The 13,634-nt window shown below is 41.3% G+C and overlaps 1 protein-coding gene across 1 annotated transcript; it reads right to left on the reverse strand.

Annotated features, from left to right (window-relative positions):
* Positions 1-6,411: 6,411 nt before the first annotated feature.
* On the reverse strand, positions 6,412-12,843 carry LOC139640433 (centrosomal protein of 120 kDa-like; the record flags this gene model as incomplete). The annotated part of the gene is made up of 6 exons (XM_071514630.1): positions 12,788-12,843; positions 10,690-10,846; positions 9,340-9,454; positions 8,415-8,559; positions 7,438-7,586; positions 6,412-6,609 (listed from the first exon to the last, which is right to left on the reverse strand). Coding segments are annotated over exons 1-6 (813 nt in total), but the record flags the coding sequence as incomplete, so codon positions are not given.
* Between the last annotated feature and the right edge of the window lie 791 nt (positions 12,844-13,634).

The raw sequence follows: 13,634 nt of genomic DNA on the forward strand, positions 1-13,634 counted from the left end.
CTGACTGTCTGAGTGACTGACTGACTGACTGACTGACTGTCTGACTGTCTGAGTGTCTGACTGAGTGACTGACTGTCTGTCTGACTGACTGACTGACTGAGTGACTGACTGACTGTCTGAGTGACTGACTGACTGTCTGAGTGACTGAGTGTCTGACTGAGTGACTGACTGACTGACTGACTGACTGAGTGACTGTCTGAGTGACTGACTGAGTGACTGTCTGACTGAGTGACTGTCTGAGTGACTGACTGAGTGACTGTCTGAGTGACTGACTGTCTGACTGACTGAGTGACTGTCTGTCTGACTGAGTGACTGAGTGACTGTCTGAGTGACTGACTGAGTGACTGTCTGTCTGTCTGACTGAGTGACTGACTGAGTGACTGTCTGTCTGACTGACTGAGTGACTGTCTGTCTGACTGAGTGACTGACTGACTGACTGACTGAGTGACTGTCTGACTGACTGACTGAGTGACTGACTGACTGTCTGACTGAGTGAGTGACTGAGTGACTGACTGACTGAGTGACTGTCTGACTGACTGACTGAGTGACTGACTGTCTGACTGACTGAGTGTGTGACTGAGTGACTGTCTGACTGACTGAGTGACTGACTGAGTGACTGTCTGTCTGTCTGTCTGACTGACTGACTGACTGTCTGACTGACTGAGTGACTGTCTGACTGATTGAGTGACTGAGTGACTGTCTGACTGACTGACTGTCTGAGTGACTGACTGACTGACTGAGTGACTGTCTGACTGACTGACTGACTGTCTGACTGACTGAGTGACTGAGTGACTGTCTGTCTGTCTGACTGACTGTCTGACTGATTGAGTGACTGAGTGACTGAGTGACTGTCTGTCTGACTGTCTGACTGACTGAGTGACTGTCTGACTGTCTGACTGTCTGACTGTCTGACTGACTGACTGACTGACTGACTGACTGAGTGACTGACTGACTGAGTGACTGACTGACTGACTGAGTGACTGTCTGACTGATTGAGTGACTGACTGAGTGACTGTCTGACTGATTGAGTGACTGGCTGACTGACTGACTGACTGATTGAGTGACTGACTGACTGACTGACTGACTGACTGACTGTCTGAGTGACTGACTGACTGACTGTCTGACTGTCTGAGTGACTGACTGAGTGACTGACTGTCTGTCTGACTGAGTGACTGACTGAGTGACTGACTGAGTGTCTGACTGAGTGACTGACTGACTGACTGAGTGACTGTCTGAGTGACTGACTGAGTGACTGTCTGACTGAGTGACTGACTGAGTGACTGTCTGAGTGACTGACTGTCTGAGGGACTGTCTGTCTGACTGAGTGACTGAGTGACTGTCTGAGTGACTGACTGAGTGACTGTCTGTCTGTCTGACTGAGTGACTGACTGAGTGACTGTCTGTCTGACTGAGTGACTGACTGACTGACTGACTGAGTGACTGTCTGACTGACTGACTGAGTGACTGACTGACTGTCTGACTGACTGAGTGACTGTCTGACTGACTGACTGACTGAGTGACTGACTGACTGACTGTATGTCTGACTGACTGACTGAGTGACTGTCTGACTGACTGAGTGACTGTCTGACTGATTGAGTGACTGACTGACTGACTGACTGACTGACTGACTGTATGTCTGACTGACTGAGTGACTGACTGACTGAGTGACTGACTGACTGAGTGACTGACTGACTGTCTGACTGACTGACTGACTGACTGACTGTCTGTCTGACTGACTGACTGACTGAGTGACTGACTGAGTGACTGACTGACTGTCTGACTGAGTGACTGACTGACTGTCTGACTGACTGACTGACTGACTGTCTGACTGACTGACTGACTGACTGTCTGACCCTATAAAATTAGATAAGATTTTTTTGTAGTTAATTTTGATAGTTTGGACTGGGTGGCTGGTTTGTGTCTCTTTGTTTCAACCACCAGCTCTTCTAACCCTAACCTCCCATCAATCGCCACCGTCAGACCATCTTTTGCAGGCTCCTGGCTGGCAGGCTAGCTTCAGCGGGAGGCGACCCGTGTCTGTTCGTACCATCCACCACCTCCTCAACGAGCCGCCATCGCTAACCGCCAGACCGCACCTTTGGAGCGGCTGGCAGGTCGGCTTCAGCAGGACGCGAACGCCGCCTCTTCGTACCAACCACCAGCTTTTCAACGAACCGCGTTCGCTAGCCGCCACGCCACCCGCTCCAAACTATCAAAATTAACTATAATTTCTTAACTATACATTTTTTTTTCTAGTTTCTAGTTAATTTGGACTGGGTGGCGGGTTTGCGTCTCTTTGTACCAACAACCAGCTCTTCTAACCCTAACCTCCCCTCCAATTAACTAGAAAAAAAGAAATAAATAAAGAGAAAGTCTCCAAACACGCCCATCAAGCGTCCAATAGCTACCGGTCTGAAATGAGGAGCGTGTAAAAAGGTTCCCAAAGAGAGCCTCTTGCCGCGGTCCAAGCATCAGCTTTACCAGCGCCCAGGGGAGGACCTTACCGTGTGGTAAGGTATGAAGCTCAACACCTCGAGCACGGCCTTTTATGCTCTGGGCTGCTGTGACCAAACGTGTCAGAATTCTGATTGTGATGTCATCAGTGCAGCTGAGACAGTCTCTGATTGGTTGAGCACAGTCCAGCTCCATCCAATGATGTCATAATCTGTTAGAATGGCGATTATTGTGTGACTGCTGAGTCAGCAATTTGTCAGAACTTCAGAACTTTATTGTGTGATTGCTGAGTCAGCAATCACAGGTATAATATTCCCACTATTTCTTATTCTTTTTCTTCCGCCTGTTTTTTGGCACCTATCTACTCCTTCATACTTTGAGCTAGAAACTCCATTCAAACTTTAAAATGTTCAGCTTCATTAGGAATCAATTGCTTGTATTCAACTTTTTGATATCTTTTATACTTTTTAAACTATTCTACTTTTTTCCACTTTTTTTTTACAATGGGAGTCAATGGGCGGAATGTTCAAATCTGCACTTTTTGAACTCTATCTACTCTTTCATACTTTTAGCTAGAAACTCCATTCAAACTTTAAACGGGTCACCACATTTAGTACTTTATTACTGTTATTCAGCTTTTTGATACCTTTTGTACTTTTTGAGAAATCACAGTTTAAGTTTTATACTTTTTTCAGCCTTTATAATTGGACCCTATGGAGCCAGGCTAGAGTGTGTGATGTCACAATTCACTCTAGCACAGTTACAGTTCACACAACCTTAATACTAAATACACATATTATACATCAAACCCCTGCTTTTTTCACTCTTCTTCATTTCAACATGTCTTTTACATATTTCCATACCTTTTTACTTCTTAGTATTATTACATTTTAGTACATTTCTAACATTAGTACTTGTTACTGCCTTCCTACTCTTCATACTACTAGTACCTTCCAGCTTTTCACATAAGACTTCCTACTAACTATCAGTCACTATCCCCTCCGGGGCATCAGGACAGATAGTTTGTTCGCCTTCATAGTCTTCATACCAACTACATATTTTTTATATCTTTTTACTTCTTAGTACTGTTACATTTTAGTACATTTCCACTCTATTTCACAGTAGTTTCTGCTGCATTGCTGCTCTCTTACACATGCAGCTCTTCAGCTTAATTCACTCTGCCCCATTTCAACATGTCTTTTACATATTTTCATACCTTTTTACTTCTTAGTATTATTACATTTTAGTACATTTCTAACATTAGTACTTGTCACTGCCCTCCTACTCTTCATAGTACTAGTACCTTCCAGCTTTTCACATAAGCCTTCCTACTATCTATCTACTACTATACTTTGTTCGCCTTCGTACTCTTCCTACCAACTACATATTTTTATATCTTTTTACTTCTTAGTATTATTACATTTTAGTACATTACTAACATTGTTACTTGTCACTTTCATATTTTCTGTTTCTACTGAATATATACCCACTCTTCATACTTAATACTTGTTGTACCTTTGATCATTTATATATACATTAAGCCTTCCTACTCTTCCTACTGTTCATACTACTAGTACCTTCCAGCTTTTCACATAAGCCTTCCTACTCTTCCTACCAACTGCATATTTTTGATACCTTTTTACTTTTTAGTACTGTTACATTTTAGTACATTTTAGTACATTTCCACTCTATTTCACAGTAGTTTCTGCTGCACTTCTGCTCTCTTATACATGAGCTCTTGCGCTTATTTCACTCTTCATTTCAACATTTTTTTTTACATATTTTCATACCTTTTTACTTGTTAGTATTATTACATTTTAGTACATTTCTAACATTATTACTTGTAACTGCCTTCCTACTCTTCCTACTCTTCATACTACTTGTACCTTCCAGCTTTTCTCTCATTCACATTGTTGGATACACGTTTGAACGGACGATCCAAACAGAAACACGCACACACACACACACACACACACACACACACACACGTGCTTACACACACCACATATGCTAGGTATTTGTTGTTATGGGCTGTCACATTTATATTGCATGTTCAGCAATCACACGCATTTTCTCCAGAAAATGCACCTTTCTAGTTTCTATTTGGAGTGGGCTTGCAGATGCATGTATTTACAAGTCAAACTTTTCAAGACAAATGGATGTAAAATAAGTAAACATTTATGTGCAATTGGATGTCACATGCTTCTTAGGTAGGTGTGTGTGTGTGTGTGTGTGTGTGTGTGTGTGTGTGTGTGTGTGTGTGTGTGTGTGTGTGTGTGATATAGACCTAAATGTTGTCTAACAGCCTTGAAGCATAAACATTCCACCAAGCCTCCAGCCGCTCCAGCTGCACCGGGATGAAAGCGGCGAACAACTCGAAATTGTGTGGAGTTCAGAAATTCAATAAAAGAAATAATACATGTATATGAATAGAGTTAAGCAGTCCAAGTAGTCAATTTTGTCCAACAATGTCTGATAGGAAATAATTGCAATATTTGTGTGAAGAATTCCCTGTAAGTCTCCTTTTTCTTTATGAGCAGTGCATTTAGTGAGTATCATCCAGTTAAGATGCAGAGCACTAATTATATACTGGTGGGGCAGGGGGGTGTAGGTACAGACAGTCAAACCTTTTCAATAAATTTCAACATTTAACTGTTTTTTTTGGTCCTTCATTCTCGCCACCTGTCACCTCACCTCCTTAAAGCCACAACCTGCACTCCAAATGTAAACAAAGGGAAGCCCCACCACCTAAAACTAGGAACTGAAGTTTGCCTCTGGGTTGGACGAATGTTTTCACTCTCAAATTGAATGAGCGAGCTCTAGATAGAAGGAATGGCAGTTTGTAATAGCTAAATCTGAGTTTCAGATTACTTTGAACCTGTAAAAGGTTTACGTTGGTATTGTTTGTGCTTACCGAGAGGTGGGGGGCCCAATAGGACATGTGTGCCCAGGGGCCCTGTGCTCATCACATTGAACTGCATGGTAATGTTAAGTGAGATGTCAAACAAATTCAAACACTCTAAACAAATTTATCTTGCATCCTGACTTATGAAACTTACTTCAGGATATTTTTAGTCAAATTATCTCATTGTGCCGGCAGATCATTTTGCTAATTTTAATAGATTTTACTTGATTTGTGTCAATATGTCAAATGTCAACCACAAAACAAGGATTTAAATCTTGCAACACGATTTCAGGATATTTTCAATCAAATCATCTTACTGCACTGGCAGATAATTTCACTGGTTTTAAGAAAAAAATGTTTCTCTAGGACATCGAAATTTTCCTTAAGTTTTGTCTGAAAGCAAGTTAGATTCTCAGCATTTTAGGCATCAGCCAGGTGGAAATGAAATCCCTACAGTCATGACCACAGGTAGAAACATCCCCGCCGCTAACAGAGACGTTATTGCCATTGCCCGGGGTGGAAAGATCTTCTTGTCATCGCCGTGGGTTACGAATAAACAACAAATTCCCACCGCAAGTAAAAACATCATCACTGCAGGTAGCCAGGGTTCCCACACCTTCTTAAACATCAAATTCAAGGACTTTTCAAGGACTTTCCAGGCCCAATTCCCTCAAATTCAAGGACCCAACACGGCGTAGTTTGAGACACAGATCAAGGTTAATTACTGTTACAACACTGAGAATATTTATAATGAGAACTAGCAGGCTTTACAGAAGCTCACAGACAACAATTAAAAAGAGAGAGAGGCTTGAATGTGTGAACACTTCTCAACTTCACAGACGGCGGGAGACACACATGCAGACAGCGGAACGTGGCCTACTTACTAACGTTAAGTAAAAAAAAATATCAAAACTTCAATTTCTATTCTTGCACAAAATATATAAATTCAAGCACTTTCAATGACCCATGTATTTATGTCTATTTTCAAATTCACAAACTTTCAAGGATTTCAAGGACCTGTGGGGACCTTGATCGACACTTTAAAGCCTCACCTGTAAACTGGGCTGCTGTGCCAGGAAGGCCTGGAGGATCTGTTTGCTGCTGCGGATGCGTACGGAGGCGCGCTCCGGCTCGAAGGCGGGGCTCAGCAGGTCGTGGAAAGGCTCGCTGGTGATGTCGTTCCCCAGTAAAGAGTAGTAGAAGAAGAACTCGGAGCCCTCCGCTGACAGCTTCATGGTGCTGGGGATCAGCTGGGAGAAACAACAAATAAACAACAAACAGATGAAGCTCTCTGTGCTGCTCACTGTGCACTTCTTCTTCTTCTGGGTCAGCACTGTGACACTGACTGTGACTGCTGCTAGGTGTTCAGGAGGAGCACTTTGCTTTCTGTAAATTCATTCTTCTTTTAATTCTTCTTTGACTTGGCCCGCCCAAGGTTTCTTCCATTTGTTCCTAATAAGGTTTTCCCTGTCTTCCTGTGTCTTGCGCTTTGTTCTGCTTCCCTGTGTTTGTCTTCCATCATTCTGCTCTACAATTGACTGTTGATCAGTTAGATCTAGTTAGGCTCATTCTCTGTACAGTCCTTTGAGACAGGCTGAGATACAGGGCTATACAAATAAATTAACTATAGTAACTAAACTAACCCTTGAAAGGTAAGTCAGGGTTCATACAGATTACATTAAATCAAATTCATGGACTTTCAATGACTTTTTCCAGCACTATTTTTCAGTTCAGCACAAAAGCAAGAAACATTTCTGTAAACCTTACTGCATTTTAACAGCCATCAATGCTTTAAATCACTCTAAAACAAATTGGTCTTCGTTTTGACTTGCATTCTGTCAGATACTGCAAACATTTTATTTATTTATTTCTAATCTATCAGAGTCTCCCTGCCACTGAGGTGGGGCAGGTCACCCTGCCTTAAAGAGCTGTTCAGATTTCATTTATATGGGTTTGAATGGAGAGTTTTAGAGGTTAGATGTCCTGTCACTAGGGTGAGGGGAGGTTTCAGCTGTGTGGTTGTCGTGGTAACAGGTATGGTGAGGAGTTAGAGGTCAGGGGTCGAGTATTGTGTGCACCTGTTCTAGTTTGGTAGCGAAGGCCACAGTGACAGACAGGACGAACATGTCAGCACAGCGGTCCGGAGGTCCGACCTGGTGGAAACCCTGATCCTGGATCAGCTCCGCCTCCAGCTTCTCTGGAAGCAGATCGGTTAACGCTGGGGAACCTGGAGACAGAGGGATACAGCAGAGTAGACAAGAGTAGAATAAGAATGCAAGACAATAGAAGAGAAATAGGAAAGAAGAGAGAAAAGGAGTAGTGAAGAAGAGCAGAACAGAATATAACACAATAAAACAACACACACAGAACACTAAGCTATATATTCAGTGTTTCCTTTACATTTAGTTAGCTGCAGTATGTTTCTAATACTTTGTCAAACTTTTTCTGCAATTTCCAAACTTCAAGACCTGGAAATTACCAGTTTTGTTTTCAATACATTTCCAGACTTTCCAGACCTGTAAAGCAGCTGAAACGATTAGTCGATTAATCAATTAGTCAACTGACAGAAAATGAATCGATTACAATTTTGATAATCGATAACCGAAATGAATACTTAAGTTTTTATTGGCTGCTGGTCAGACAAAATAAGCAATTTTAAGAATCACTTTGAGCTGTTTAGAGACTACATTTTATGACATCACTTATGACATCACTTCGGGCATTTAAGAGACTAAATGATTAATTGAAAAAAATAATTCAGACAGACCCCCCTGGATCCCAACAAAGTCCACATTGAATCAGATGTTTATATCAGCTAGATAGATGAAGAGTCATTTTTATCAGATTACACATAAACCGTAAATAACCCAAAAACCAAGTTACAACAGATTTAATACATGACAGAAGTGTTACTTAGCTGAAGTTCTTCTAAGAGTGGGCTTTAACGGTCTGTACTGTCCACCTCTGCATTTATCTATCTCACAGATCTAAGAACAACACAAACAAAGCTACACAAGATTTAAGAACCAACAGCAGTGTTCCTGGATCAGCTGACCTTGTCGGGGCGGGGCCTTCTTGGCTTTGAACCTATCAGGAGAGGGTTCGGAGGGCTTGGTGTCGCTCTCCAGCAGCACGCTGAGCAGGATGGCCGGACGCTGTTTGGTGTATTTACTGCTCAGCAACGGATACCAGCGAGGCTCCTGGACGAGACAGAAAAAACAACAACAACAAAAATGTATCATAACCTGTCCAGGAAACTCTCCAGCCACTTTCACTATTTTACCAGCCAACTGACTCCAAATACTGGCTGTTTACTTACTTACTTACTTACTCACCATGAATAACATTTAAGAGGCTTCAATGTATAAAATCTCATAGATTTTCATCTTAAACTCAAAAGGATAGTTTGGATAGTTTAAAAGTAGTGATGGGACAATATATCGATATTCAATATATCGCAGTACAAAAATGTGACATTACATATGGTGGGTCAGGAACATGAATGGTGATATCAGCTCCATGTTATTCTGCTGTCAGGAACATGAATGGTGATATCAGCTCCATGTTATTCTGCTGTAGTAATCACTAATGAGACTCTTGACCATCACAGTTTCACAAGCTCTCCATCCAAATTATATTATTGTCACTTTGTAATGACATTTTTAAATTGTTGTTTACATTCTAGCAGCCAATGGCATCGCTGGAAAGATTTGTGTCTCAGAAATAAACAGAATTCTGCACAGTCAGACTTTGTTGTCACTGAACTCTTATTTATTTCATCGTAACATTTCACTTCAGCATCAGGTGAGCAAAAACTCTAACATCATATCAGAAAGTGACAAAAACTTGGCACTCTGATTGGAGCCAAACAGATCTTGTCAGCTGACATCAATCCTGACATCAATCCTGCTCAAAACAAACTTCTAATCTCATCTATTTCAAAATGTCTTGATGTCAGGACAGAGGGAGAAGAGTTTTACCTGTTTGACCTCCTGCACAGACCGGAGGTCCAGGACGATGTATCCCACACTCTCCCTGGCCTTACTGACCGAGTCCACAGCAAAACACTGAAGCTTGATGGGAGTTCTCTGCAGCCTGGAGGACAGACAGGGAAACATACAGGAATATGATGCAGAGCTGGAGACTCACTTTCTCCATCTGCTGGCCACACAGGCTGGGGGATTCCAACATTCACCAAACACAATATTTAACACCAGACAAGGCCAATGGATTTTGGGCAACTAAGAGAAGGCCAACAAGCCCTCCACTGAAGGGGATAAATATACCTTTTCAGCTTAGCTTTTAATTAGCCTTCTTTTTAACTTTTTAAATTGATTGTGTTCTTTTTTTCTTTCTATTCTATTCAATGCACTTTGCTTGTTCTTTTAATGAATTTTGCCTTTCTATCTGTCTTTTATTTGCCTTCTATTGATGTAAAGCACTTTGAGCTGCATGTTGTGTATTAGGGCTGGGCGATATGGACAACATCAAATATTTTTGACCAAATACCTTGATATCGATATTGCAACAATATTGTAGGGATGACTATTGGTGCTTTCACAAAATATTTACACAAAGAGATTTTTGACAAATAATCATCAGTAATGTGGATATAATGACTAAGTGGGTAAAGGCAAATAATAGAACAGCTAGAACAGTCTGGTAAGTTCAGAAAATGACATCACTTTACTGTAATGCAGCCTTTAAAACCAGGAAAAGACACTTATGCCATATCACAATATTACGATATCCAAAATCTAAGATGATATCTAGTCTCATATCACAATATCAATATAATATTGATATATTGCCCAGCCCTATTGTGTATGAAAGGTGCTATACAAATAAAGGTTATTATTATAATTATTATTATTATTATAACGATTATGTCCTTGTGTGATTTTAAAGATCTAGTATCAACACTGGTTTTTACAGAAAATGAGTCTTGGAAAAGTCATGGAGAGATTGTGAAAGCGGAGTTATTTCAATGCTAAAATAAAATAAAAAACAAAACAGTAGTCAATTGATGCTAAACCAACCAAATATGATTTTAATAGAACAGGAGCTCTGAACAGTGACTGGATTTCTGCCACAGTGGCTCATGGTTTGACAACCACAGTCAAAACTCCCAAACTTTGCATTCACTTGCATGGGAAGAGTGCCTTGAATCATGTTTTCTGCTACTCCCTGTCACCTAAGCTTCAATGAGCACCTCTCCACTCTACACTGAAGCCAAAGCAGCGTTCCTCTTTGTAGATTAATATAACTACAAGTTGCCTCTTGAGTAAGTGAATCCCAGTGAGCACAACACAGTCCAGAGAGCTGCTGACCTGTGCTGGTGCAGCGTGCGGCGGTCCAGCTCCCAGGCCAGCTCCGTGCAGAACTGAGGCTGCTCCCTGTGGTCCACCGGGTCTGTGGCCAGCTGCTCCCCGTCGAACCGAGCCTGGACCACCAGACTGTGGCGCTGGCTCTTCGGGAAATGACGACCTGGGAACGGCAGAGGAAGATTTACACTGACACTCCTGACTAGGGACGGGACAGTAACTTCCTCAGGATGGGAAGTGCAGATCCAGAGAGGCAGACTGAGGAATCTGGGTGCCACATTTTAGTGAAGGAAACTATGGTTCTTCACACACCTATACCAGGAGACAGGTGCGTAGGAGAGGACTGGGAAGCTGGCAGATATGATATATATTTTGACTTGATTCGATTTGATTGACTTTATTGTCCACCTCAGTGGAAATTTGTCTTTGGCTTTTCCCAAAGTACAACAAGAGTACATACATTATGCATAGCACAACACACCATTAAAACATACAAATATACAACATACAATAATGCAAATGGGCAGGTAGCAGCAAATAGGTTATATAAATAATACCAGAGAGCAAATCTTATGAAATACAAGTGTTCCCTGATACAGTAATTCTGTGTTGAATACCTGTATGGCATAGGGAATAAAAGACTTCTTGTATATGTTCCGGCTGGCCCTTGGGACCCTGAATCCACGGCCAGACGGGAGCAGCTCAGACTCTGGGTGCAGTGGGTGTGAGGTGTCTGCAGTTATATGTTTAGCCTTCCTGTGTACAGCACTGTCAAATATATTGCAAAGTTGTTTTTGTGACTTGCCAATGACCTTCCCTGCAATTTTAAAAATTTTGGAGAGCTTGTTTTTGCTTGTTACACTCAAGTTGCCGCACCAAGCTGTTATGTTAAATGATAAGATGCTTTCAACCAGGCTCCTGTATGTATATATTTGCCTGACGAAGGTCTCACTACCGAAACTTTGCTTATTTTCTAATAAATGTTTTAATGCAAGTATAGACAGTGTGCGGGAATCTCTACTTATGTTCTGCCACATTTTTAGTAAAATAGTCGGCTACTTTCAAGGCCATCCATTCATTTTCAAAAGCGTTTTCTATTTTCTTTCATAGTTTTCCAAGGCCCTGTGGGAACCCTGGCAGACAAACTCATAACCAGGACAAGACTGTTCTGCACAACAGACAGTTCTGCACAACAGCCTTGGCTTTAATTCAGCTGTCATCCACAACAGGGAAACTGTGGGCCAGTCTCTGCCAGGAGGCAGCAATCTAGCAACCAACAACACTGTGAATCATCTGTACCCCAGAAAAATTACAACTCAAAGTGCATAAAACATGTTAACTTGTTAGTAATGGATTTTCCTGTTAGAGGCAACATTTAGCTGTTAATGGAAGAGCTCAATAAAGTTTCTCTTGATGGTTCAGACTGGTAAATTATCACCATCATGACTCAAATACAGATAGATTTTGGCTGTGGCTGGTAAATTTGTCTAATCGAGCAGCGACTTTGGCAGGTAACCAACCATCATTTGGAGTTATTCTATTCTATTCTATTCTATTTTAAACAGCTAGTTGGCTGGTAAAGTAGTGAAAGTGGCTGGTAAATTAGTCTACTCTACAAGTAACCAGCTGTCATTTGTATTCTATTCTAGAAATTGGCTGGTAAAACAGGAGTGACTGGTAAAATAGTCTGCTCTAGCAGCTACTTAGCAAGCAAATAATCAACCATCATCTGGAGTCCTATTTTTATCCCAAAAGTCTAGTTGGCCGGTAAAATAGTGAAAGTGGCTGGTACATAAAAAAGGTAAAGTTTCCTGCTGTGGTTGTTTCTGGCTCTGGGAGAGTAGGACTGGATTCTCTGGAACAACGCGGGTAAAATCCGTTTTAAAGTGGATTTAGCTAACCAAGCTGTCCATCACCAGTAGCAACAGGCTGCTGTCAGCCAGTCAGTCAGCTAGTTGTAACGTTACTTCACTTATGACAGAGATTTAACTAATATCTGCTAATGTCAGCACATTTCGACTCACACAGGCAATGTGTACTGTATAATTTGACGTTGGTTTTCAAGTTAGCAGTTAGTTAGCTGGTAAACAGAACAGAAACTTACCTTCCAGAATGGACACAACGATGAGAAGTTGGTCTGTCTTCGAAGCCATGTCGACATTTGTAAAACCCGCAGAGGAAACTTTCACAAACCAACGTCGACTGTGACTGTCTGTTTAAATTTCTAACTTTACGCCTTACTTTAGTTTCTAACGTGGTTCTGGAGAATAAACAGATGAGATTTGTTTACTGGAGGCTGTCCGTTGCAGCAAACAGCCGCTTTGTTGTCAAGCTTTGGCGCCACCCATTTTGTTTTAACAGCGGAAGAGTTGATGGGAGAGGCTCAGGCGGTGCGCGCCCCCTGCTGGGGGGGAGGGAGACAGCAGGGGGCGCGCAAGAAAGAAAGAAAGAAAGAAAGAAATGTGTTGAATCCCCAAAGCTTTAGAGAGAATACCACTACTATTATTTACTACCACGAACCATACATACGACTAGTACTACTGCCACTAATTTTAAGTTTACGCTGTGTAAACATTGTTTTCGAAAAGCTGCTACACTACACACAAAATCTGGTTAATAATAATATTAATAATAATGACAATAATAATATGTATTAATAGATAAATAGAAATGTACATTTCCTGGAGAAAATATGTGGGCTAGCTGAAAGCATCTGGAAGTCAGCTTTAAAGTTGAAAGAAATTAGTAAATATTATCATTAGAAACAGTTAATCTTATATGTTAAGGTACAATTTGACCAACAATGGTGACAATTCACTCTGCCATTAAAAGAAAAGCTGGAAGTACGTAGGCTACTGTAGTAGAAGTTAGAGTCCCACGCTTTCAGCAAACTAATTAATAAACACACTCTCTCACGTAATATACAGTATACACATATAAACTATAACAGT

Source organism: Centroberyx affinis, unplaced genomic scaffold (assembly GCF_046629955.1).
Source record: "Centroberyx affinis isolate AG114_WGS23_722 - 3 ecotype Tasmania unplaced genomic scaffold, CSIRO-AGI_Caff_v1 ptg009448l_1, whole genome shotgun sequence".
Taxonomy (NCBI): domain Eukaryota; kingdom Metazoa; phylum Chordata; class Actinopteri; order Beryciformes; family Berycidae; genus Centroberyx; species Centroberyx affinis.